The sequence below is a fragment of the Macrobrachium nipponense genome, chromosome 19 (assembly GCF_015104395.2).
Source record: "Macrobrachium nipponense isolate FS-2020 chromosome 19, ASM1510439v2, whole genome shotgun sequence".
Taxonomy (NCBI): Eukaryota; Metazoa; Arthropoda; class Malacostraca; order Decapoda; family Palaemonidae; genus Macrobrachium; species Macrobrachium nipponense.
In genome coordinates this window covers 56518322-56544829 of record NC_061088.1, presented here as the reverse complement: position 1 = coordinate 56544829, position 26508 = coordinate 56518322, and the positions used below count along the sequence as shown (strand labels likewise).

The 26508-nt window shown below is 38.7% G+C and overlaps 1 protein-coding gene across 2 annotated transcripts; it reads left to right on the top strand.

Moving 5' to 3' along the window:
* Positions 1–354: 354 nt before the first annotated feature.
* LOC135217254 (monocarboxylate transporter 12-B-like) lies at positions 355–17071 on the top strand. Of its 2 annotated transcripts, XM_064252985.1 has the most exons (11): positions 369–972; positions 6641–6823; positions 7672–7757; positions 8347–8473; positions 11472–11618; positions 12083–12265; positions 12574–12701; positions 12857–13030; positions 13392–13578; positions 13955–14149; positions 15713–17071. In XM_064252985.1, the coding sequence occupies exons 2-11, from the start codon at positions 6649–6651 to the stop codon at positions 15853–15855; spliced, it is 1545 nt and encodes a 514-aa protein (XP_064109055.1). In that variant the 5' UTR covers positions 369–972; positions 6641–6648; the 3' UTR covers positions 15856–17071. The 2 variants fall into 2 exon arrangements, with proteins under 2 accessions (XP_064109067.1, XP_064109055.1); XM_064252997.1 differs by lacking the exons at positions 7672–7757; positions 8347–8473 and having other exon boundaries at positions 355–972.
* The last annotated feature ends 9437 nt before the right edge of the window (positions 17072–26508 follow it).

Genomic DNA, 26508 nt, shown 5'->3' with positions numbered 1-26508 from the left:
TGGAAGGACGAGTGAAAGGAAAAGTCGTCCATGATTAGATGAGGGAATAGAAAATAAAATCGATGCACCGAATTCAGTCAGAGATGTCAGCAGCAGAGAGCAAGAATGAATTTCCTCCTCGGTGAAACAGTTAGGGATCAGAGGACTCGACAATTACACTAAGAAAACTATTCCACACTTTTGTCGTAGTCAGTATATAACACCTAGCAAACTAAGAGGTAGTACTGAGTCTGAAATTAGCAAACGACCCCCTGGAGCAGCAGCAGCACTTTGCCTGTGCCTAGTGTTCCGAGGATGTTTCTCGTTGTAGTCCATGTTATGCAACCAACTGAATGAATTCATTTGACGCCTGTGCCACGAGTTACTATTAAGTTGATAAAATAAACTTGACAGGTGACATAACTGTCCAAGACTTTGAGATGAGAGTCGGCACCGGAAGACCACACTGGAGAATAGTAGTACTCCAAACAAGTTAGAAAAGAGTTCAAACAATTCCATATATTGTAACAGCTGCGCCACGAAACTTTTAAAACCACTTCGCAAGATACCAACAGCCAATGCAGAGCGAACCGTACGAGTATCAGTCCTCACGAATTTGTTGACAGATGAAAAGAAAACAGCAACACTTTTCGAACACAAGACAGCGGATGACTTCATTGTGCAGAGCCCTTGGCAACAGATGAAAAGATATGCTCTGCCAACTCAGCGTCACAGAAACCTGCGCTGCTCTCTCGAGCGACGACGAGCAGAGCGAGCAATGCGATAGTTAGTTACAGAAAGAGGCTGCTGACGAACGGAGGTCACTCGCGGAAGTGGACTCAGCGAAGAACATTCAGGCTGACGACATTGCATTGCTGACGAGGACCGAACGCACAATGGAATGTGCGCTTTAATAATACATCTCTGCCGGTGGGTCACACGAACTGAAGGGAGTCGGAGTTTGACATCCTGCGCAATCTTACGAAGACGGAGGTAAGCGTGATTACGAAAACAAACATATAATTCAGCTATACTGTCGACGAAAGTCTCGTCATTTCATTGTTCGAGATAGTCATTTATTTATCCTATTTGTAAATATGGAGGTGTTTGTATACTGGGTCAAAGGGATTTCGTGAGAAGCAAATTATTTCCAGCACTGCGGCGCTTTTGAGTCAACGGAGGGGAAATCAAAGAGATGTCGCATTTCCCACCAAAATCCTTTCCTAATATCAACTAACACCCGAACCTCCCCCATTTCAGGGGGAGTTCCTCCTCATTCTAGTAAAACTAACTAGTACAGGACAGTTGAATTTCTAGCTATTTAACAGAAAGGAATAACACTGACTTCAGCATATAACACTTGCGTAAGTGTCTTTGTGTGTGTGTGTGTGTGTATATATATATATATATATATATATATATATATATATATATATAATATATACATATACATATATATATATATATATAATATATATATATATATATATATATATATATATAGCGTATATTTCCTATATATATAAATATATATATATATATATATATATATATATATATATATATATATATATATATATGCGTGTGTGTATAGTATTATATAAGTTACATATGTATATATATATATATATATATATATATATATATATATATATATATATATATGTATATATATATATATATATATATATATATATATATATATATATATATATATTATTAAGTTCTTTCCAAGTTATTCCGTCCTCTTAATATAAGTCGCTAATGAACCGTGCTGTACATTGCTTGTTTGTTAGTGTAAGCGGAGTACAAGAAGAAACCACCCGAACTCGCTTAAGTCCAATGGATATGTGTACATTAAGCATATACAGAGTAAATTTAATATATTGATCTAGAAAAGATATTATAACTATATATTTGTTGATTCTGTACATAAATTACATATATTGCATATGACTATATTGAATTGTACAATGAACTTTAAAAAGTATGTTTTTGAATAAGAGAAAAAGTTATTTTCTGATTCAAACTAACTTTGGAATAGCAAATGGAATGTAATCTCGATGATTTCTCATCCGTTCATTTCGAATCACATCACGATATGTGATTACAAAGAGTAAAGCGCAAGTCCATTATGGTAGAAATAAGGAGTAAAATGCAGTAGTGAGAGAGCGCGGAAATGAGGGCAAATAGGTTCCAGCTCTTCCAGATTTCCAGGTGGTCTGGAGATCATTGAAACCCAAAAGCTTTCACATTCTTCATGTGAATACACTCCATTTGAGGTGACCGGATATGAACAAACGACCTTACTGGAAATTCCAGAAGACTGGCTACAGTTACTATTGGCGCTACATCCTTCGTGTATCATTCATGGCCACAATTGGATCCTCCCTTGTCTCAATCTCGGATATCAGAGAAAGGAGGCCTCTCATGCGGACGGCAGCGCTCAACAGGGGTGCCAGATTTCCACACTGAGGAAATCCACACACGGTCTCAGACAGTTGCCAGTTATGCAATATATTTGACTTAATCGAACTCGATGGAATGTATAAGTTGTTTATCGTGATCTTGTAAGTGCTCAAAACTTAGCGGTATGAATTCCCAACCAGAAGCTTTTTCTTTTATTTATTTTATATAAATAAGTTTTTAGCTAATATTGTTTAAACATTTAGTTAGATTTTGATTCTAGTTTTTTTTTTTTTTGAGAGGGTAAAAGAAACACTTCTCAACAACAGTCGGTACTCCTTTAATTTGATGATGAACAACTGGAATGACACTTATTTATAATTTGACGATGAAAAAAGTAACATAGGTGTTTTACAACAAGTTTATATATATAAGGCATCTTAATCACATCATCGTAATGAAATGTAACAACAAATTTATAATGATGTTCAATCCGGCATTATTGCCATAAATATAATGACTAGACCTATATCTTGGGCCAACTAACACTGTTGGTTATATGCTCGCAAGTGAACTTGAAAAAATAATTATCACTGTACTGTATCATTGCTATTACATAATTACAATCACTTTCATAAAGAATTGAAGCTGCAAATGTAATAGTAAGCACCGGTGTTATAACTATGTCTTATTTTTTAGAGAAAAGTAAACTGGCAACGTATCCTGGACTTAGTCTAATGTACTGAACCATTTAATTTTACATGAAGATTTAATTACCACTGCATTATGCAATTTCTCACTTTTATCGTTGTTATACACACATTCATTTAGGGCAATATCAACTGACAACGAAATCATGAGCGGTATCATCTATACTGGTAAACTAGGCCTATGATTTTTGCTAAGGCCTTACGTTATACGAATTATAGTTATGAAATCATTAAAGCCCGTTCATTTCAAAAGTTTATGTCACCGTAGTTGTAGAATAACCAAACTGATTATACAGGCACATTAATCATTTTCACTTGCAAAATTTGCAATGTGTATTGCAAAGCTGTAAAGTCATCGCTGAAAAATAATTGGCTACCAAATGGCAGTATGAATGTATGCATATATTTCACAAAATTTTCAAGAACATAAAACTATGAAAACTAGCAAAATAAGAATACTCTCTAGTATTATGAAAAAGAATAAATGTAGATTTTGTTGAGGACCAGATTGAACATAATTTTGAATAGGTAACTGAGGCTGGTTGGAGCTGGAACCAGCCAGTTCGTACGGTCAAGATCTAGCTTACATTCTAGGTCTTGGTTTGCACATGAATCAACGGTCAGCGTTATGCATCTGATAAACACCCAAACGCATCCACAAATTAGAAAGGATAAAACTAATTTTTTATTTTTATGGATATTTGTGTGTGAGACTTATAAAATAGAATAGTAAAAAATTTTCATAACTTATTATTAGATTTTAACTAGCATACGCTTTTAGAGTAAAAAGCGTGGAAATTTTTACGTGTGGATTCCACACTCCACACCTAATCACGATGTGGACAAGATAAGCCGTATTAGTGACGTCATTTCCACACTTCGGCAGCCCTGGCGCTCAACTGAGGGCAAATGAATTTGCCATACATACCTACGGGCTGCTCTATGAGCAAGAGCCAGTGCTGGCATAAGACCAGCTTAATAAAAAAAACAAGCATATATATATATTATATATATATATATATATTTGTATATATATAGTGTACTTATAAATATTATATATATATATATTGCTATTTCTCTTAAAGTGATCGGCTCTGAGAAGAGAAAAGGCAATGGTCACTGTCACATTCACACCTAAACTGCTGAATCATGATTGAATGCTCTGTGCAGACAACTTCCGCTTTTACTTGGGAGGCCCTGTCTTCTTCCTGGCTATTGAAGAGCCTCTTCTGCAGGACCCCTGTCACTCCATCTATCCGTCATTCTCTAGGTCTTCCCCTCCTCCTTCCGTTGGGCGCTGCTAAGATGTACTATTTGTCCGTCAACCTGTCCTCCTCCATTCTTGCCTCGTGACCGGATTATCTAAAAAAAACTTCGTTCCATTCTTTGAGCTAAACTAACCTTCCGTTCACTCTCACGTATCTCCACATTTCTCGTTCTTCTGGTTCCTTGCATATTATCTCAAATGCTTTGTGAAAATTTTTTCCCTAGAGCTTCTTCCTTTTTTTCATTCATTCACATATAATATCCACACTTCACTTCCATAGAGGAGAGTCGGCTCTACGGTTCTTTATAAATTCCAGCCTCAGCATCCAGCGACATTCCTAATTCTTCTATTCTCTCGCCATCGGCAGTAACAATAACTGCTCCACATTCTTGATGGCAATTGACCTGCATTACCTGACTCTGACTCACTATTACCCTCAGCTTCAATTGTGTAGCCCCGTCTGCAGGATTTTCTATGATTTCTTCCACCACTCCTTCCATGACAATACGAAACAGCAGAGAGACATGATGCACCCTTCTCTCTGACCAGCTTTTACACCAAACCAGTAACTCTCCCTTCTGCAAACTCTTAACACATACTACTTCAGTTCCATCGCAGAAACTTTCCACTGCTCTTTTACCACCCATACCTCCTCCTTAAGATTCTACATTGCTTCTTTATCCTGAATTGTTAGCATGTAAACGGTGTGGTGCTGAACATCGGGTGTGGAAATTTGCTCTTTGGTGAATGGAAGAGAATTAGCCGTTGTTCTTTGATGGAGGTGATTTTGACGACGTTTTCTGAGGGCAAATTGGTGGCAAATTTTCCGCCAGAAGTGTGAAATAACCAAACCACCGGCACTTTCAGTGGCGCTGATGTCAGGTTATGTAGGTTACCACAGCGGCAGCATTTGTCAGTAATCAGACTGACTTAACAGTAGGATTTTGATGTTTTGAAGAAAATGTTATGAGAAGACGAGAAGGTACGCACTTCTCGGTTTTGGCTTCACCTGTGAATATATTAGAACTAAGTATGGGATGTTTGAAACACTACCACATTTCAGTTTATACTAGAGACAACGAACGTAAATTGTATATTAATAGTAGTGTAAACATTATCAATATATATAAAATTTTTTCGGGTATAATGTAAACCACCGTCCATTTCCATGGGGTTTGGGGGGAGGCTGTTTATTCTGTCATGTCTGGCAAGTGATGGATGCCGATGTAACCGTGCCTCTGCCACACGCAACGCCGAACCGGTCCACTGAAGACTGATAATGATGACAAACTATATTTATCTACCCCTTCGCTCTCTGATAACGTTTGTCACCTCAAGGTGAAGTTCGTCAACCTCAAACAGAATCTCAGGTGAGTTGTAGTATTGCGCCTTAACATTAATCTTTTATATAATATTGTGAGGACCAGAGAGTAAGACAGGTAGCTGGGTACTGATTATTTATTACAGGCAAAAACAGGCTATAAAGGAGGCTACGGACAGTTATGTAGTATCCTACCTGAACAGAGAGAAACTGGGTCTGGGCCAGAAGGAATTGTGTTTTCTCGGAGACGTACATTTCAAGACAATAAAATATACAAATAATGAAATTACATGAGTTATACATTAGCGGAAAGGCCACGGAACGCTCTAGTCTATAGAATGGTTAAAGGAACAACGCGGCTTGATGATGAAATACAATAAAAATATAGAAAAAGCGATGTCCTTACAATGCACTGGAAATAAAACGCAGAGTGCTCGATAAATTTGACTCCTAGACTGATCCCACTAGTACGACACGGCTGGGCTCCTTTCAGCTGTTGGCACGAGGAGAGCGTCCACCTGGTGCCATTGTCTTTCCTGGCCAGAAAATTCAGATCCCCTCTGAATTTTGACAAACATTACGAAAACTACCACTCCGAGATATATGACCAGGAAAGAGGGGGAGGGGTGGTGCTATCATAATTTCACACGAATCAAGTCAAAGGTAATCAAGCATTCAAGTGTGAGTCCTTTAAGTTGCCAGTGCGAACAAATAATGAAACTTTTCAAGGAATCTTTTCAGTTATCCAAGAACGAAAATTAATTCTTATTGAATCACTTTTCAGACTTCTACGAAGCGGCTATAACAAATGTTCTCCATTGGAAATACATTAGAAATACCAATACAATACTATGAATAAAAATTACGTCACATGTAGTTCCAAATGCTGATATTGTTAATCATTAGTTAAGGCTATATGAGAAACTGAAAGAGCGTATCCACTTGTGTTGCTTACAGGTCCAAGAATGACGATGAGTTACACCGCGGTTCAGACTCCCAGCAACGCAGACGCTCGGGAAGCGCTCCCAGTCCCAGTCCCAGTGAGTGGCCAGACGACGAAAGTCCTCCAGGCGACGTCTCCACAAGGAAAGATGCCTCAGATGGAAGATGACGTCGGTCTTAAAGCCATCGAGAAAAAAGGTCAGGCCTTTCTTTTCGCTCTTGCAATGCGGGAAATTTAAAGTCTTCCTGAAACAGAGAAAGGAAATATAAAGTAAAAAACATGAATGTAACAGTTGTAATGAAAATAATCTAAAAGCAAATCTCTCGATGAACATCCTAAGAATCTAAATGCTGCATTGAGAATTATCTCGTACAAACTGAAAATGGTACTATGTCTTATCTGGGAAGAGTAAAAGCTTTTCAGTAAATGTGGAGGAGCCCTTTGGTGTTTTTTTTCTTTGAATAAAGGGATCAGTTGATTACTAAATTTATATTCTTGTTGGAAACTGTCATATACTAAGTTCAAGTCTAGAATGAACACTTGCAATCGATCAATGCTTTGAGTGGGAGGCGTCTCCTCTTCCCATAAGTCATCTTATTCTAAACCACCCAACCATCTCTTACAAACAAAGAACAACTTACGCAACCAATAGGCTTGTCATAACGGAATCTTGTCTTCTTACTGAGTGGATCATTTCGGAGGGTGGAAATCTTGGTCCTGAAGTGGTAGCAGGTGTCAAGAATGCAATCGTATGAAAAGCTCTTTCACAACTACTGTACATCCTGGACACCTGCAGCACTACGCACACTACAGCTACATCACGGAGACACAGACTCCTTCCAAACATCTAACTTTTCGTGCAGAAATTTTGACTCTACACAGACATCAACTTCTTCCTAGGAGTGATGGAATTATCTCGGTACCTCTGCTCCCCAGCAGAGGACGCCACTCTCCTGTGGGTTTATGGATTTACCCCTTCTCTGGCCTTCGTCCTTTTTCTTGTTACAAGCCAAGTCTTTTCTGTGACGACCCCTTCCTTTGGCAGGTGATGCTAAGATTCCTGACGAAGAGGTCGAACCTCCTGACGGTGGATGGGGCTGGTTCATTGTCTTCGCCAACACTATCTGCACCGTAGGTCATTTGAAAAACTTGAACGGTTTATCTTCGATTGAAATGTCTTATGTTTATAACTTGAACGGTTTCCCTTCGATTGAAATATCTTATGTTTATATACTTCTCAGGACATAACGCAGAGCCCAACAGTCCAATGAACATCACAGTCTTCTACGTTATCTTGTTATTTGTTTCAGCTTCACATAATTATGATGATTCTCTCAGTTATACGTATAGATATTCTAGAAATATCTTTTGTTATCATCTGTTTATATATAGTCTTAACTGAACTTGTCCATAGAACTATACTTTTCGTTTCTTTCCGGTTAGAATACTTTATAATCTTCCGATCTAAAAAAAAATGTCCAACAGATTCACAAGCCATTGCATCTAACAACACTAATCATAGAACATGAAATGTATATATATATATATATATATATATATATATATATATATATATAAATATATATATATATATAGAAAGATAGAATGATAGCTCGATATATATATATATATAATATATATATATATATATATATATATATATATATATATATATATTGTATGTGTGTGCGGATAATTTCAAGTGACACATTGCCCACAGATGATGATGACCACTCAGGGGCCTTGCTTTGGAATCTTCTACGGAGAGAGGCTTCGGGAACTGGGAGCAAACGCTGCGCTGACAACTTGGCTTTTCAATTTTCAATCGTTAGTTTGGAACTTAGCAGGTACGTTTTATCATTCTGTGCAGGGATTCGTTCATTCACCATTATTTCCATTGTCCGTACGAAGAAATACAAAATCCAGTTCCCTTTCGACAAGTGCTGTCATTATTTTTCGACAGAATACTATACACCAACGCACGATAATGATGCAGCCGTCAGGAGCCGATATAACTGTGTCTTTTGAGAATGGGTTATTTTATCTTATCTACTTAAAAGGCTCATTGCAAGTTACGTAAGCAGGCAGTTACTAGAGATGTGACCTATCATTACGTAACCTTGGCATCGTTACTTAACAGTATGCCCCGTAGTGCGGTCGGGGACTACGTTCAGTTCAGTTAGTACTACAAGTACTGCCTCATTCCTCCTCCAAAAATGACAAGATCTGCCCCAGAAGAAATAAATCTGGTTAATCATTATCACCGGCAGAGGATTTTGCTGTCATTACAAGGATGATTTCCAGACTACCCAGTTCCTCCTTTCGGCTGTGTTCGAATTGTCAGCGCTGACTTTTTCCTCTCTGAGTGAGTTTCTTCCTAAAGCTTTAACTGGCAGTTTACAGCATCATTCCCAGTTTTCTAAACATTTCAATCACAAGTGAAAGCTTGAAGCTCAATTGCTATCTATCCGTGCAATGGCATACGATTCAGAAATGATCTGTGCCGAGTAATAATGCCCACAAAATGTGTTGTCAATTTTGATACATAACAACTGAAGTATCAAGGTCGAAAGGCATGAGGCCATGTCAGCAAACAATTCATCTTGTTATTTGCGGCCTTCGATTTATCGAAGGAGATGGAACACGCGTTATGGAATTCGCCAGACAAGTGATTTTTCTTACCAGCGACAAACAGTTTTTGTCTACTGCGACTTAAACGGGAGAGGTGGCTACTCCGTCAAGTCTACGCCTTGGTTACAAAGTTGCTGAGCCAGATTTCATAACGAAACCGAGGATGACTGAATAACTCAGTACAGAGAACTAAATGCTGTGTCCTTAGTACTATTACTGTCTTCTCAATATCACATTGACCTTCAGATAATCGAATCATTTGCAAACAACAGATAAAATCATCAAAGCACAATATGAATCATTTCATCAATTCTCTCTCTCTCTCTCTCTCTCTCTCTCTCTCTCTCTCTCTCTCTCTCTCTCTCTCTCTCTCTCTCTTGCTAATTGCTGAGAGAGAAAAAAGCGCGATTCTGTTATGAGAATTTCAGGTTGGCGAACACAAATTGATGTTTCAAGTTCTCGTCGAAGACTGAAAGACCTCAGGTCTTAGCAAAGTGCATTCCGTGGCGGGCGTAACGACGGTTCACTTGGCTTGGTGCGATTGCATATCCAACTTGTAGCACCACTCTCTTAAACTGCTTTTGTTGCTAGCGAAGATCATGAAGTCTGTCGTGTTTCCAGTGGATTTTGGGGCGAGCAAACGGAAGCCTTGTCAAATAGGATTTTGTATTTTTTTAGAATTTTTTTTTAGAAATAGACCGACAATATGAGGCACCAGATGACCCGTTTAGGAAAAGTAAGTTTATTGAGTAACCGGAGATTGGCTGCTCTGAACAAAGGGCGAATTGCTGCCTTTGTTTGTGGTCTGTTGAAGTGCTAAATGTGAAGGATTTTTGTTGATCTTCTGAATCCATACGGTTCACAGGGCAGCTTTTCTTTAGGATTCTTTTTTATCTAAAGTATAGGTACCTGTGTCATAACACAAGCGCAAATAGGTAAGGACAAGCTCAGCCTTCCTTGCTCCGCTTGCAGAAGTCACTATCCGACAGGATCCTGATCATCTTCAGTTACTGACTGGCAACCTCTACAGTGTAATTAGCCTACCGACTATTGTTTTTAGTATTTTTTTTATCTTTACCATTTTGCAAGAGTAAGTAGATGACATACAAAATATGAAGAATTTTCCATTAGCCTCTGTGAGGGTATCAGCAAAATCCAATATTACCCCCACGAAACGTGACCTACCATCAAAAGTTTCGTCAAGGGAGAAATTTCCGATACCCAGGCATTCATTCATTCATTCATTCATCCCACAGAGGAGCAACGCACCTGACTTGGCAGCCCTCATTTTGTACAGGGTGTTCGCAGTGTGTCCCACGGTACTACCTATTCTTTTCGTGGGAGTAAGACTGGCACCATAGCTCCCCCGAGTCAAACTGAGATGTTCTGGTGTGAGGTGGTTAGGACTTTCTGTGACGTTGCGACTTTCGCTTTGCTCTAAAAAGTCACCCTGTGAGAGTTCACAGAATCAAGAACGATGATGGTGGTTGCTGGATTAGATGAAGCCAGCTAGACTCTCAGAGGACCAAGGAGCGAGAGAAAGCAAATGGAAGGTAGAAGGAAACCTTGACGTTCCCCTAGTCGTCTCAAGCAGAATGAGCTCATTATTTCGGCTCAAAGGAGTTTATTGGAGCAGTTTCCGGTAGAAAGATGCTGTTCTTGGGGTAAGACCTCTTGTCAGCTAATGTGAAGCCACATCCACGCGTTACAATTGGCGAAAGAGAAAATCATCAAGTGTTTAGTGGGGAATAAAGCTATGCATGAATTTTTTCCAAGAGTTGACATCACACCATATGCAAAGACGCAGTCCTTAGAGCCGCCTTTCTCACATTGTGTGACAGCTTTCCTTTCCCACTCTTGAAATAATTAATCTATGTAAAAATTGAGTTTCTTCAGATTATTAAGATTTCATATAAATTATGACTACGATTTTAATGAAGGACTGTCATTATTGAAAACATTGAATATTTATCAAAGGCTGCCGGCTGGCTATCCTGTTTTTATGATCATGATTATTGTTCTTCTAGCCACAATATTCCTTATCCTATTTACTTCTTTATAATGTATTATATTATATATATCTATATATATATAGATATATATATATATATATATATATATATATATATATGTGTGTGTGTGTGTGTGTGTGTGCAGATGCCTTAACAAACCATGCAAAGGTTTGTAGGGTGCAGTGTGGCCTTTTGCTCGCAGGTCCCTGGGCAGGGCTGCTGGGTAGCAAGTTCAGTTACCGTCCGGTGGCGATGGCAGCATCCTTCGTTGCTTCTTCATCTGTGATGGTGTCATCCTGTGTCTCCGGGAATCCGCTCTACTTCCTTCTGACGTTTTCTCTCCTCAGCGGTAAGACCTCTTATGTACTATTTTCAAAATCATTGTCTATTTTGCCTTTTGGCCAAACATTAGTCTGGCTTGCTTTTCAAAAGAGTGTTCCACTTGTCTTTTCATACAATTGTCGCGTCATCAGTTCCACCATGAAAACCTATTTCTACTGCTCCGCTCCATAATTCAGTTCCTCTTTTCCTGTTACATGCTTTTTTTAATTTTGAGACTTCAGAGTAAAGACACTGATATTTATTCAGTTTTTCCCTTCGTTAATGACATGTGAAAGTTCTTTGCGTTGAAACTGTTATAGTCTTAAGAGAAATAGGTGAGATGGATATTTTTTTATCTAATTTAATTGCTCTTCAGGTCATATCATAAAAGAGAAGTGAAGTGCTCAGTGTTACTGAGGGTTTCATTCATTACCAGATTCTTGAGTAACTGTGGGCTTGGGAGTGTCAACAGCTAATTTCTTTATGCCACAGGTATAGGAGGCGGCATTTGCATAAACAGCTGTTATCACATGTCTGCGAAATACTTCAAGAAGCGATTGGGTCTTGCCAATGGGATCATGGTCACAGGAGGGTCTGTGGGTCTCATAGTTATGCCTTTGTTGGCGTCTTGGCTTCAAGAAGAGTTTTCATTTGAATGGGCGACAATTATTGCAGGTAAGGGACAACTTTGAAATGTACCCAGTCACTGAAAATGTCCATTCTCAAATCTTATTTCATGATTTTTATATTGCTTGCAGGTCATACCAATGTTCATTAGCCTTTACTGATTGCCATCTGCTGTAAGACTATCAAACCTGAGTTTTCTGGAAAGTGAAACTGTTATAACTGACCTTATTTCTGGATAACTTCCACTTGAAACACTTCTTTGTTTTGTCAAGGTTGATCAAGATATGAATTTTAGCAATGATGTAGGCTGTCTTTCCTTTGGTCACGAGACTTTTGTATCTAAATATCAACTATAGGTTGTGTGGTGATGCTAACTGTCCCTGCGACTGCGCTCTTCCATCCTGTCGAGTGGCACACGAAAGGGTTTACTCCTCAAAGCAAGGAGACAACTAGCGATGTGACCCACAGCCTTCTGGAGACCAAAGTACGTATGATCATACTTGACGGACAAATATTTTACTTAACTTTGCACAAAATGAAATTCACCTTGATGGCAATAGTGGGTCCATATTTTGTGGCTATGCAACAAAGTCCCAATCTTTAACGTAGCTGAATGCGGTTTATCTCTTTACTGGACAGAAACAGGGAAGTAATACTGCGTATGAAAGTGGTCCTGTTAGAGAACGTGAAGAGCCAGAAGGAATCTGGAAAAAGTTCCTTAACCATTACAAGCCTTCGGTACTGCGCGACCCTTTGGTCATCAGCACTGCTCTTCTCACCTGCGTCTCCATCACCACAGTTCTCAATGTCTTCGTAAGTCCTAGTAGACACCAATAATAATCGGTGACGTGTGGAAGGGCCTTCTTTTCACACAATCTGTCGTTGTCAAGACGTTTATACAGTGGAAAGGGTTTCATTGACTTACTATCATTTTAAATTCCTTATTTCTTAGCATTCCTGCCTCCAAAGCAATACCTATCAATGTAAGAGCCTGGAAGTCACGAATGAATAAAGTGATGGGCAGAGGCACGGTCCAGATAAATCTAGACCGTAGGTAGAGGCTTGTTTTGAGTCAATGAACGGCTGCTGCAGTCGCTGAGAATGTACGAACGTACGTAGATTCGTAGGAACACTGTTGCTATCAAGGTGACCTATTCTGTCTCGTCTCCCTCAGTCGACTGTGCCCTTCATCTTGAGTGACGCCGGGTACAGCCTGCGGGAATCAGCCTGGCCCATGTCAGTGGCCGCCTTGGCCGATCTGGCAACACGAGCAACCTGTGCGGCTGTGGTTGACTACTCATGGTTTAATGTCAGGCTTCTCTATGCCGGGGCTCAGATCATTACCATTTTGGCCACAAACGGTGAGATATATAAAATTATGGTTGTGGAAATACATAAATATTCTCGAATTTTAAGAGACTAGTAACCCCTTATTATCAAATTTATTATACTGTAACAGTAACTTACACCACAACAGAAGCTATTTCCAAAAGTAAAGTGAATTCTATTTTAATGTATTGTAAGTGGCTAAACATTTGAAAGCATAACATTTCATGAGTAAAACCATAGTCTCAAAAAACCCCTATATATATGTGCATACATATATTTTTATATTATTTAGCCTCCTGTATTATCATCATCATCATCATTATAATTATCATTAGTATAATTACTGAGAAAATGGAAATAACAATATTAATCATAATCGCCTATAATTACTTTTTGAATCAATTGCAGCACTGGTCCCGAGTTTGGACAACTACACCATGGTATTGTTGACGATGGGCTCCCTAGGAATTGGTCTGGGAATCATGTACGTTCTGGATGTCTTCATCATAATAAGAGTCTTGGGCGTCGACAGAATGCAGTCTGTGTTCGGAATCAGCCAGCTATTGCGCGTGTTTGCCTTCGCTACCTTAGGACCACTGGGAGGTGAAGTTAACTGTGGTTTGTTTTGATTTTTGGCAAACCCCTTTTAAAACTCTTCGACATTCTTAACTCAGTACATTTCTGTCTTGTCCATCTGTTCACAGAGAGCTGCACTGCTGTACTTTCAGTGAAGCTAGTGTCACACTGTACCCTCTCACATCATATCAGAAAGATTTGACTCGGTATATTACCTAAGGACACAAACTCACTCTCCTGAGTGCCAATTCACTTCTGGGAACATATCACCATCTTTATGGAAACAGATCTCCATCCGACTATAGTCAGAAGTGCACTATGGATGGAACAATCTTGTTTGATACCAGTGATAATAAAATTCAGAAGCTTGGTCATCAATGAGTCAAAGCAAATGTATATTATTTCAATATTTTTCCAAGACATGGATACTGACCGAAGGATTTAGATTAGACAAAACCATCTTGGAATAAAAAAAAACCAAGAGGACAGAACTTTCCCAAAGGTGAAAACCCTTGGTTCAAAGTGAAACCTATCAAAAGAACCTCAACTTGTTTTCTGCATCCATATAACATTTTTATGGGAAAATGTTACGATTTCATGGGTCATTTTCAATCATTCTGAAGACGAGGATTGTCTCTCGATTATGCATAAGCTTCTACGACCCGCATGACTACATTGTGTGTCAGGTACTAATATGGCAGTGGCAAAGTTGTATCTAGTGGGAGGTGGGTGGAGCTATGACCTGTCAGTGACCGTCCATCTTGTAAGCATAAAGTGATTGGAAATCAAGTAATCAAGTTCAAACAGGGCAAAAAATTACTGATTATAAGTCATCTGGCATTTAAACTGCAATAGTGTGACTCCAAACGTGGAAATAAACAGCGTTTGAAGAGATGGCGTCTGGATTCAATGAAGAAGAGGAAGACCTCGGTATAGTTTTAGAATGGCATGACTTAAGTGGATATTTTATAATATCTAGTTTAGAAACATCTGTAATTTTTCGGGGATATTGTTGCTGGAAATAAACATTTTGAAGTACCATAAAGTAAAGTAAAACTAAATACGAGTAAAATTGTAAACAACAAGGAAATAAAGCTTTGCACCTCCTAAGAAGAGTGTAGTGTGCCCACAACTGTTTGTGGAGTGAGTTGAGCACTTAGGAACCAGGGATGCTGCACTCAGATGAAGTAAAATTGAATTTTATGAAACTTTAACTCTTAATGAGGGTCTCAGAATGACTAGTGGGATTTTCATCTAGTACAGTATGAAATTATTTTTGCTTAGACAATTTTATGTGAGAAAACATTGAAGGCTACCAGTGAGAATAATTTACTATGACGTAAACTACAATTTATTCCAAAGATGGTTTCGTACCAGTAAGTTTTGTTCTAAGAGGCTTTTTCCAAAGAAAGTTTTGACCTAGAGGGGTTTGCTTCAAACTCTCTTGCTTTAGTTTTTGTCAAACTGTTACAAAATAAAGTTAGCTTATATTAGCCAATGCAGTTGTGCCAAGATGTACTTATTGTGCAGAGGCAAACCACTCCTCTAATACTACATTCATGTATTTAATGAGCAATTACACTTCCACAGGAGTCCTCCGAGAAGTCACGGGGACGTATGACGCCTCCATTATCTTGTACTCCTGCAACTTGATGCTTGGAGTGATGCTCCTGCTCTTCACCCTCTTCTACACGCACTTCTGGACTCCAAAGATGGACGAAAGTAAAGTTTGATGACAATGTGAGAAATGTAGAATGGCGGCAGTCAGTTTGAAGACCCAACGCAGCGTCCAAACCAATATAGGGAAGCCAATAAAAGTTTCAAGACCAAATTGGGAATGATGATCAAAGTTCCGAAGCGAAATGGAAATTGCTATAAATATTTAAAAACCAAGAGAGAAATGGGGTCAAAGTTTCAAGACACGTGAGGAATGAGTCAGGGTTTGCAACCAGATTAATAATGGCCATTAAAGTTTCAGTGCAAATGTAGTCATGACAATCCAGGTATCAGCACCGAGTGAGGAATGGTGGTCAAAGTTTTAAAACCAATGTGGATTGTTGATCAAAGTTTCAAACCAAGTGAAGAGTTTGGCTAGAGTGTAAAGACCAGGTGAAGCTTGCCATTCGAGGCATCTGTGCCAAGTGAGGACTGACGATCAGCGTTCCAAGTGCTGTTTGCGCCTGTGAGGAAGTGTAGCTGATGCCATGGGTCTGCGTAATCGAAGATGACGAGAGCTTTTCTCGCTACTCTCCGTGAAGTGACGATTGCGTGATGTTCACGCGCTGGGTAGCTAAAGGGATAGCTACGTCGGTTTATTTATTGATAATGAATCGTAGGTTCATCTGTATATAATTATTTATGTCCGTGTATGTACTACATCTGCAGTAACATTTCTAATAGATGTATTAAGTATATGTATAGACGAGTTACAACATATGCACTGACATCTGGGAGATATGTATGAACGTGTACTCATTATATCGCCACATAAAAAAATAAACATGCAGTGACATTCAGTAGAGAACGATTGCGTGACTGTGAGCAAAGTGAAAGTAGATGGAATATGAATAAATCCTATGGATTGACTTTAGGTCAGACAAGAAGCAAATAGTACTAGCAGAAGCGGCTGACCTCTTCGCTCAGGCAGCTACTTTCCCGCATTTCTGTCTTGGCCTTTCCTGTGTCATCTGTTTGACACGAATTTCTGCCGCTGTTCGTACCGTTGTAGAACTGATTCCAAATGATCAATTAAAATTTCTTTGACAAACACTTCGAATGTCTCTGTGAATGATTCTCTGCGGGACAGATGAAGCCAGACCAAAGACATAAAGAAGACACGAGAGGATGACGGGCGTCATCTTTTCCAATGTGCTGTTCCCTTCAGAAATATGTTGTATAACCTAAGTTGTTTATGGCATTTCAATAAAGCGTGCCTTTTGGACTCGCCAATTTTTCGTTTTATTGCCGTTCTCCGCTGAGCCTTCTTTCGCCTCCTTTACGTAACAGTCACCGGAAAAGAGGCGGCGAGGAAGAAACAACATCGACTCGCTAATATATCACAAATAATTAGACGAATAAAGCTCGCGTTTAAACATTTATCAATTGACAATGCTTGACTGAAAAGCGCAGATAAGTCCTATAGCATGGACCTATACTTGACTGAACAAAGGTCCTTCAAATATACTCTGAGCATATTTGTATATTTAAAAGGCCTTCGGACTAACCTAATTGGCAGCCGACCTATTTGAATGGTTGGTAGACAAATAAAGAAGAGATCATCTTCCCTTATGAAAAAAATAATGAAATGCGACTATCATTACATGAATCCCTTTACAAGTATCTTCGCACAAAGAATGATGAGCAAGAGCCCGTGCTGGAATAAAGCCAATTTTATCAAAATCAACAGCAAATAACGCTTTCATACACAGGTCTGTCTGCGTCAAACCAATCGCCGTTTAATTAAGCGGTGTATATTATATATATATATATATATATATATATATATATATATATATATATATATATATATATATATATGAATAGGATGGAGAAAAGCCAGCGTAGCATCATACATGTATTTTCCAAATTTTCGAGACTTTGGGTCTCATTATCAGGGCTATAAAATGTACAAAATATACCAATAAAAAAAAAAACTCAGTATTAATATTAATAAAAATGGAAGTACATAAAAGTTAAATATATTAATTTAAAAATTAACTAAAAAAAAACATAAAAAATTAAAAAGTGAAGAATGCTTAAAAGTTAGTAACTATCTCTATGGAGATAAAAAACTGAGTGACGTTGTCTGGTTTGGAAAGGAGGACGTCAACTATGCTATATATAGAACTGTGGAAGAAGTCTGACCATTTAATGGTGGCACAAGCTGTTTGATTGTTAACGACTCCAAAACAGAGAGAATAGTCATTGGGCGCTTGGGTGACAATACGAAAATCCTCATATGAAAATGATGTTTTACATTTATTACATTGTTCTCGTATGTTAGAAAATTCTTTCGTTTTCAAAGTACAGTGATGCTCAAATCTCATGCGACATGACTCCATAGTATTTCGTTCAAAATTCAATAACTGGCAACCTAGCATGCTCCATATTTATCTATTATTTCAATGCGGAAACGCGATTATTCCATACAATATGGACATAATATGTTTCATAAGAGTGACATCTGTCATATATGTCAAAACTGTAAGAAAATGTCACGTGTACCAAATTTCAGAAGAAACTCTTCGAAACATTTTCAAAACTTTCGTTCACACATCGCTGAACATTTGACCAAAATGAAGTCGTCATCAAGCATCAGTTCAAATGTTAAATAAAAAAAAAAAAAAAAAAAAAAAGCGAAAAAAATTGTCATAACATTTATAATGCTTCCAAAGCCAACATAAAATTTGAAATAGTCCTATTTGATTGCTTTTACACCTCAATGCTGAAAAATATGTAAATATGTATATACAAAAGTAGAATGCACCCACCGATATCAACGTGTGAGCGGAGCGTGTGTGACGTATCATTTGCGTCGGTGCAACAATCACCACCCGGTGTAACATAAGTAGGTCTACACTGAGTAGCGACAATGAAATTATCTTGAAAACGACTTACTATGTGTTAGAGGAATATTTGGATTTTCATACATAATTAATTGCTATAATTCTTAAATATTTAAAAAATTATGGCATACTAATAAATATTCGCCTATGCAATTATTCTTTTGTCAAAGCCAAGAAATTGTTCATAGGCCTAGGTGTCAGATTTCTTTACTTTACAATTAACAGTCACATCTCTCTATTAACAATTTCTGGCCAGAAAGCAAATGAGGTTATCTACACATTCTTGTTCGTCAAGTTACCTTATTAAAGGATAAATTATACACCAAAAACGAGGAGAAGAACTTTTAAGAAAATAATATTTTAAACCAGTTGATAAACAAGTGTTCCATATGCCTTGATATTAATACTTATGATAATTCGATTAATAGCCATCCTCTCCATATAATCAAAATCATCATCTTATATTCCTCAAAAAACAGGTAATCTCTACAAATAAAAAAATTAGTAACATTACATCTCATAAGGCTTAGATTATTCTTTTAGACCCATAAATCATTTTGCAACTTATAGGCAGCGTAAACGCAGCCTAAAACTTCAACATTAAAAAAAAACTGGTTGTAATTCATATTCCTGTTGTTTTCGTCAAAAAACAGACAATCTCTACAAATAAATTCATTAATAAAAGATTATATCTTAGAAGGCTTAGATTATTTTTTTAGGCCTATAAAACATTTTTCATCATACAGGCAGTTTAAACACAGCCGAAAGCTTCAACATTCAAAGAAAACTTGTTTTAATTCATATTCCTACATTGAAAATGTTGTTATGACTGTTGGGCTTATTAGGTCTACTGTCAATGCAGCAGACGTAGTTATGTTGACAAGTCCGAGGAGCATGTAAAGTGTGCTTTCATTGATGGCACAGCTAACCTTATCACACCGCATTTTGAACTTAGCAGCGTAAAAAAAGAAAATCAGTTCAAATCACACAGATTACGAATTATACCAATGCATAAAATGGATCATATTTTATAAAACCATAAGGAAAATAGGACTAGCTGTGAATTCACAAACTTTTCGACATGTATGACAATAGAAAAAAAAAGTATAACACTACTTGGCAACATCACGTTGAATCTGAGAATCTGGACGATACAAAAAGAATCATGTCGCACGAGATTTGAGCACCACTGTACATCCCGTACGGTGACTGACTCCGAGATGAGAATCGATTCTGACTTTGAGCAGTCTTTTGGTGGCTCCCACGTATTTCCCGATCTTACATTTCGGGCAAGTAAAGCAATATACCACCAAAGACCGCATCAAAGCCGGAAGTTTATCTTTGTGGGAGAACAAAGAACCCAGAGTTTAAGGATTTTTTGCTATCAACTTAAGATTCACAGCCGGAAAAGTTTTCTGAATGACTTTTTGTATTTGCACCTTAAATGCGTTCGACTGAATGAAAGGTATAGAGGCATATATTAATAATTTAGGCACGTTCGGTACAAGTTGACGTGGCTGAAATTTATCATTTAAAAAGTTATTGACATATTTCAAGAATAAGGCTGGAGGATACGAATTGTTTTTAAAAAATCCAAAAAGTCATTCAGAAAACGTTTGCGGAAAAGGGGTAATGCTCATCTGGGTTCCAAACTTCTCTCGCAAAAGCTCAAAATGTGCAGCGCTTTTTCAGTCTTGAAGGAGAGAAAAGCAGAAGCGCCACAACTGGAAGAGCACTGGAAATAGATGAAGGTTCACCAGCCAGTCGTGGAAGCCACCTGTGCTTTGTCACTTCAAGGAATTTGAGAAAGTCAGCGCCACAAAAAAAAAAAAAAAAAAAAAAAATTACATTAAAACGCCTATGCAACAACGCCATATTTCCTAAGTATAATATATCTGAAGACATTCATATGAACTGGAATTGGGCTCTCCTTGATTTTGTGCAAAATTCCTCTCATGTCGAGCTTATCAGCCCCAGAGGTCCTTTATTCCTCACACTGCTGGACTGTGGAACAGTCAGTCTCCCTGAGGGGTCGTGCAACTGGGACTCCAAATGCTCAAGCGAAGAAGAAATGCCTGACTTCCCCAAAGCTGCTCCTCTTGGATTTTAATAAACAATTTACATTTCTATCGATTTATTGATTGATTTCGTCATTAACTTTCTTTCTCAAAAAGCGATCCCTTATTTCTGTATTTCGCTTTACTTCCTGTGACGTCTTTCTCGTGAACACCTTCATAGTTTTGGAAGCTTGAATTTCAAGTCAATGGCCCCTGTGCATCTATAGCCTCGTTCCGTGTGACTATTCTAGGGATCCTCTTCTGAATAGTCAGAACTTTCTCGCAGCAACGTCATTCTCTTAAGATGGTAGCAGTTTTGAATGGTTTTCAATCTCTCGTCGAATTCACCTAGAAATACACTGACTCAATATAATCACATCAGTTTTCAGATGTTTCACTTTCATTGTGGCCACGAAGCGCTTCTCAAGCTGTGAACCTTTTCCAACCTGTCTAAAATTTATTCAACTGTTTTAAGGTCAAAATTACCCTGTCTATAGCTCACACTTTTCATTTCTGCAATTAATATAAACTTACAGAGATAGAAACCATTTCATATATTGACAAAATCTCTATTCACATAAATATTCATTGATCAAGTATATTCTGTAATACAAACATAAATATTTTTACTGGTGTACAGTATCAATTTTTTTATATATACAGTATTGTATACTTTACATATATATATATATATATATATATATATATATATATATATATATATATATATTTATATATATATATATATAATTATAATAGGACCTCCTCGCTGTTCCTATGTTGTGACATATGACGACTACACAGAGTATACTCTCGACGGGGAGCTTTGATCATCCACTCCATATCGGTTGACAACCGGTTGTTGGTGTTGAAGATTGCTAGGCCTTGTGTCTGGCTCGGGCTGTTGTGCCCTGGGAACAGCCCGGAGGACCTTCAGTGACGGAAGCAGCTTATTAAATAGCCACGGCTGACGTGAGCGATCTGAGATGTGGCAACGCTCTGCCGCGGTTCTCCTTTGACAAGTTTAATGAATGATTTAGCGCAGTAACCACTAGAAACTGCGCCTGTCTAACACGAATTGGTTATTTTTAGAGTCATTTATCTCAATTCAGTAAAAATTGTTTTTTTTATTACTTTTTTTATTACTTTTCCTGTGAGAATGATAAGTTTGGCATTGCACGAAAATACCTCTAATCCCTTTTGCAACGCCCACGGTAAGGGAGGCGGACTTCGCCATAGCACCAAAGCTCAGGATTAGTGGACCACGCCAATGAGGGAAGGAAGAGTGAACGGCACTTCATAACTTCTTCGGAAAAAATCTTTTTTTAATGCTAATATGAAACGTCAATTTGTCATTTTTGTTATCTGACGTTTATAAACGCTGAGAAATATAAATGAAAATGCCAGTGGCGATGATAATGATGAAATGGAGTCAAATAGGATGCCGAATGACTAATTCCCAGAGTTGGTATTTATCATTGAACTCTTGACTGTTATTTTTATTTACTTCGACCATATTTTACGAAAATGTAAGTTGCGTTTGGTGCAACTTGATCTGTTATAGTTTTGTTAACAATGACATATCATTCTTAATGATATACTGTAATAATATATGTTGTAACAGCTTCTATGACATTGTTTTTACAGACAATCTGGCTGCTCCGACAAAGAAGAAGTGCCGACAGTACTCCGCTGGCTATTTCCCTTGCGGATTAAATCCGTCATCAGGACGCAAAGGAACCAACGGGCCTCCAATGCTGTGTATGGATGGAGAGGCTTCCAAATGGCGGCATCGATGTGAAAGCCTCCTATTATAGGAGGTCAGCTTCAACTCCCTTTGGAGTCCAGAGGGCAGCACAAAGGATGAAGATTTCCAAACAAGTAAAACGGTCAGTGACGCGGGTGATTGATAACCAAAGAGGACAAATGAATGATGGATTTCTGCCGTCTTACCAAGGTAGCGAGATAAATAGCAAAGCCCTATAATATTGGTGAAAGAGTCATTTGGTCAGCTTTGTCTGTTTGTTATCATTTCATCAGTTGTGAAGCAAAATGCAGGTGGAATGACGCATTCCATCCCTTGAGGTAACCCATCTGTGTCCCGACGCATTCTTGAATTGACGCAGGATGAGTACGAACAATTCATAGCTAATTTACAAGTAAGACAGTTTGGCCTTCGTCTGGATAAATCTACCCCAAGAGATGATGAAGTCATTCTATTGGTCAAGGCACCTGCACGAAACCGTACCGTAGCGGACCGCCAAAATATACTCTTCAATGGGATCTACATTGTAACATTCACACTACCGGACAATAGGGCGTGGCACCTGCTCATCCACCCCCCCCCCCCCCCCCCCCCCCCTTCCCGGCCGTCCCAGCCTTGGAGGTCCCAGGAGGCACTCGAAACGCAGAAGTGGCAACAACGTGAAAAAGGATAAAGGCTGAGATAGGAAAAGATAATAGATGGATCGATGCAACAGGTCAGTGATATTCTTTATTTGTTCATTTACTTTTTCACAGCTTCAAATTTAACAGGGACGTCCGTAAGAGAAAAAATAAGCTTTGTAACCTTTAGTATACTTTGCATATACATAACCTATACGCACGCACGCACGCGCCGATATTCAGTGTGTTTGTATACGTACAGTATGAAGTGTAAGTATAGACAAATATGCATATGTGTATATACTCATTCACACACCCATAATATGTGTGTGGATGTGTATATATACTATGTGTATGTATTTATACGGTATATATACAGACAGCCAATTTATAATCATCTATATATGTTTTTATCCGTATATGTAATATTTTGTAGTTCAGTGCAGGTAAGGGAGGCTTGAAAATTGCAACACACAATGGATACACAATATGGAATGGAAACCAAAACTGAAAAGCATATTTTGATTCAACTGAACATATCCTTATAACATTCGCCAAAACTGAAACCAATCTGATCATCGAAGTCGAAGTTTGCAACAAAGTGCACAGCAGAGTGCACTCCCATTTGCACCAAGCATGGCAGGGCTCCTTGGCGGGAGCCGAAGAACCTCCTGGAAAGCTTCTCTTACTTCAAAAGCTCCAGTTGAGCTTTGCCAGCTTGCATAAGGAGGAGGAGGAGCTGAGGAAATGGATCGCCTCCGTTATGTGTTTCCAGTTCTTGTGTAGAAATAAACAACACCTGAATCTTTGATCAAGTTGTGCAAAGCGCAAGATGCCAGGACAGTTGGTCTACATTTCCAGGTGTGGCCTTTGTCTTCCTGCGAAATTATCTAAATTTTTGTGACAAAATGCCAGATGCCTCCTCCACTACTCTTCGAGCTCGAGAAGAGCTATAATTGAGATGTGATTTTGTGACATCACCTTCCATTTGCGAATCAGGGAAAGGTCTTATCATAAGTAAGTTTTCGGGGGGAAGCCTCATTTCTCGGGCGAGAGGGGACTTTCTGCCGGAAGTTTCTACTGTCCATTTCTAAACGTCTCCCCGAAGCCGAATGACTGGAAATACCTCCATCGTTGTTTTTTCCGTATGAACCAACATCAACGCACATAAACACACACTGTGCGTCTACTAGAGCTGTAAGTACAATGGAAAATGTCTTCTTATAATTGAAAACAGTGAGCCGGTGTTTGAAGGAGCCTCGATTTCAACATGCTTACGGCCTGTGCGCCAAAACAGTTTGGGAAGTTGCATCAGTCCCAAAAATCTCTCGCAAACCTTTCCCAGTCGTCTTCTTGAGGAACTTCCGTCACCGTTGGCTTCAAGACATCAAAAATAGCATTACATACTTGTTTGATGACAGACCAAACAGTAGAATGACCTCATCCATTGCTAAAGGAGATGGTAACCGTGGTAGGAGTCGCCGGTCACTAAATACCCGAAAGACGCTCGCTTAGGAAAATAGGTCTACTTCTACATGTAAAAAACGACGCAAGGTGGCAGCAGTGCAGACAATAACTTATAAAAACAGTCATAAAAATTACTTTTACTGCCATAGCATTCAAAAACATGCTAAATGAATTTGTAGGTGTAGTTGCAAAATTAGTATTACTCAAAGGATTTTGTAGCTAGTTATTAACAGGATATTAAAGACTACAGGCCTATATTTATTATTATTATTATTATCATTATTATTATTATTATTATTATTATTATTATTATTATTATTATTATTATTATTATCATTGTTGTTGTTGTTGTTGTTGTTATGGGACATTTATGTTCTGTTGCTCAATATTTTTTTTTATCTCCATATGCATCATGTTGATTACATGTTTATATTAATTCTTGAATTTTTTTTTTTTTGCATATTTTGGTTGTGACTTTATTTTGTTTGTTGATTTTACTCAATTGCCAGGCGACCTTAACTGGAATTCATTCTTGGGATGAACTGAAAATTCCATTTCCGCCTTTCGTAAGCCGGGACTCTCCGTTGTCACTCCCTCCCTCCCCCCCTATCTCTTGTCGTCCAGTCTGTTCATTATTCCCCGCAGTGAGTCTCGCCTTTACTTGGTCTGAGACCTATAAGCAGAAGTCCACCTCCCTGACAACCGCAGAGATACAAAGAAGACATGTCTGTAAAATACTTTCTAAATAATAGCCACCGTCTTGTTTTTATCTATTTTCAGGAAAAGCGCGTAAAGCAAAATGGTTTACTTGAGAGACAATTATCGACGAGCAATAAAGAGTGGGATAGCTGCTGCTGCTATAATTATGGTAAGAGGAGGAAGTGGAAATACGAAGATCAGCTGTCCTTTATTACATTCAAGGAGGAGAGGCGGTGTCCAGTATACGAACCGATCCAGATCTATTGGTCTACGATGATCTACCAGAGACAGAAGATAGAGTGTGAACAAGTGGTTACAGAAAGTACTGAAGTCAAAGAGGAGAGACCAGACGGGGATTTGTGGCCACTGACTGAGCAGCGCAAGACGTAACCTCAATTATGTTGTCCGAGAGGATGTCTGCAAATCTGTTTCAAAGCCTTCAGTGTCAAAAATACGTCGACGAGAACCAGAAGTGGAGACCCCACCATCCATTCTAATGAAAATAGCCTCCATACTTCCCTTACTCTTTGCCTTTTGGCCACACCAGGTCCTGGGTGAGAGCGATCAAGGCTAGTACCTTGGGAACAACTTAAGTGCCTTGTGTCGAAGTTATTGGGGATTAGGCCTGTAAGTGTCATATGTCCTTTTTACTCTGTTATCTTGTATACGTAAATAATCACTGCAAAGAGAATGACTGAATGTTGACCGCTGTGAATCTACACGCTTTGAAATGAATCCGGTAGTCTGGAGGCGGAACTTCTCGCCCTGACCTTCTCCTCCAAGGAGGTGCGGCGCTCTTTGGGGGGGCTAAAGCCAGCCGGAACCCCCACAAATGACTCTACCTGACTCCCTTGTTCTATATACCTTGGGGGTACACACACCTACCTACAAGCGTGAAATCTTTCGCCCAAGTTGATCAGCACAAGGCTAAGTCTGGAATTCTCAACGCGCTCTCGGAAATTGAACTTGAAATGTTGATGAAACTTCAGACGCCTTCACCTAGACCAGTTCGAGAAGCAAACACAAATTTGCACAAAAGCCCATCAACCGGCCAGTCGGGGAGCAGAAAATTGTCAAAGTCCAAAAGACAGCGGTGCCAGTTTGTCACAGAATCCAGCAGTAGTTGTGCTTTTCTAAGATCGCTGTGGTGTGGCTTGTACAGATAACATACGTTGCCAGTTTTCATGTTATGGTAATCATTTTAGCTCCATGG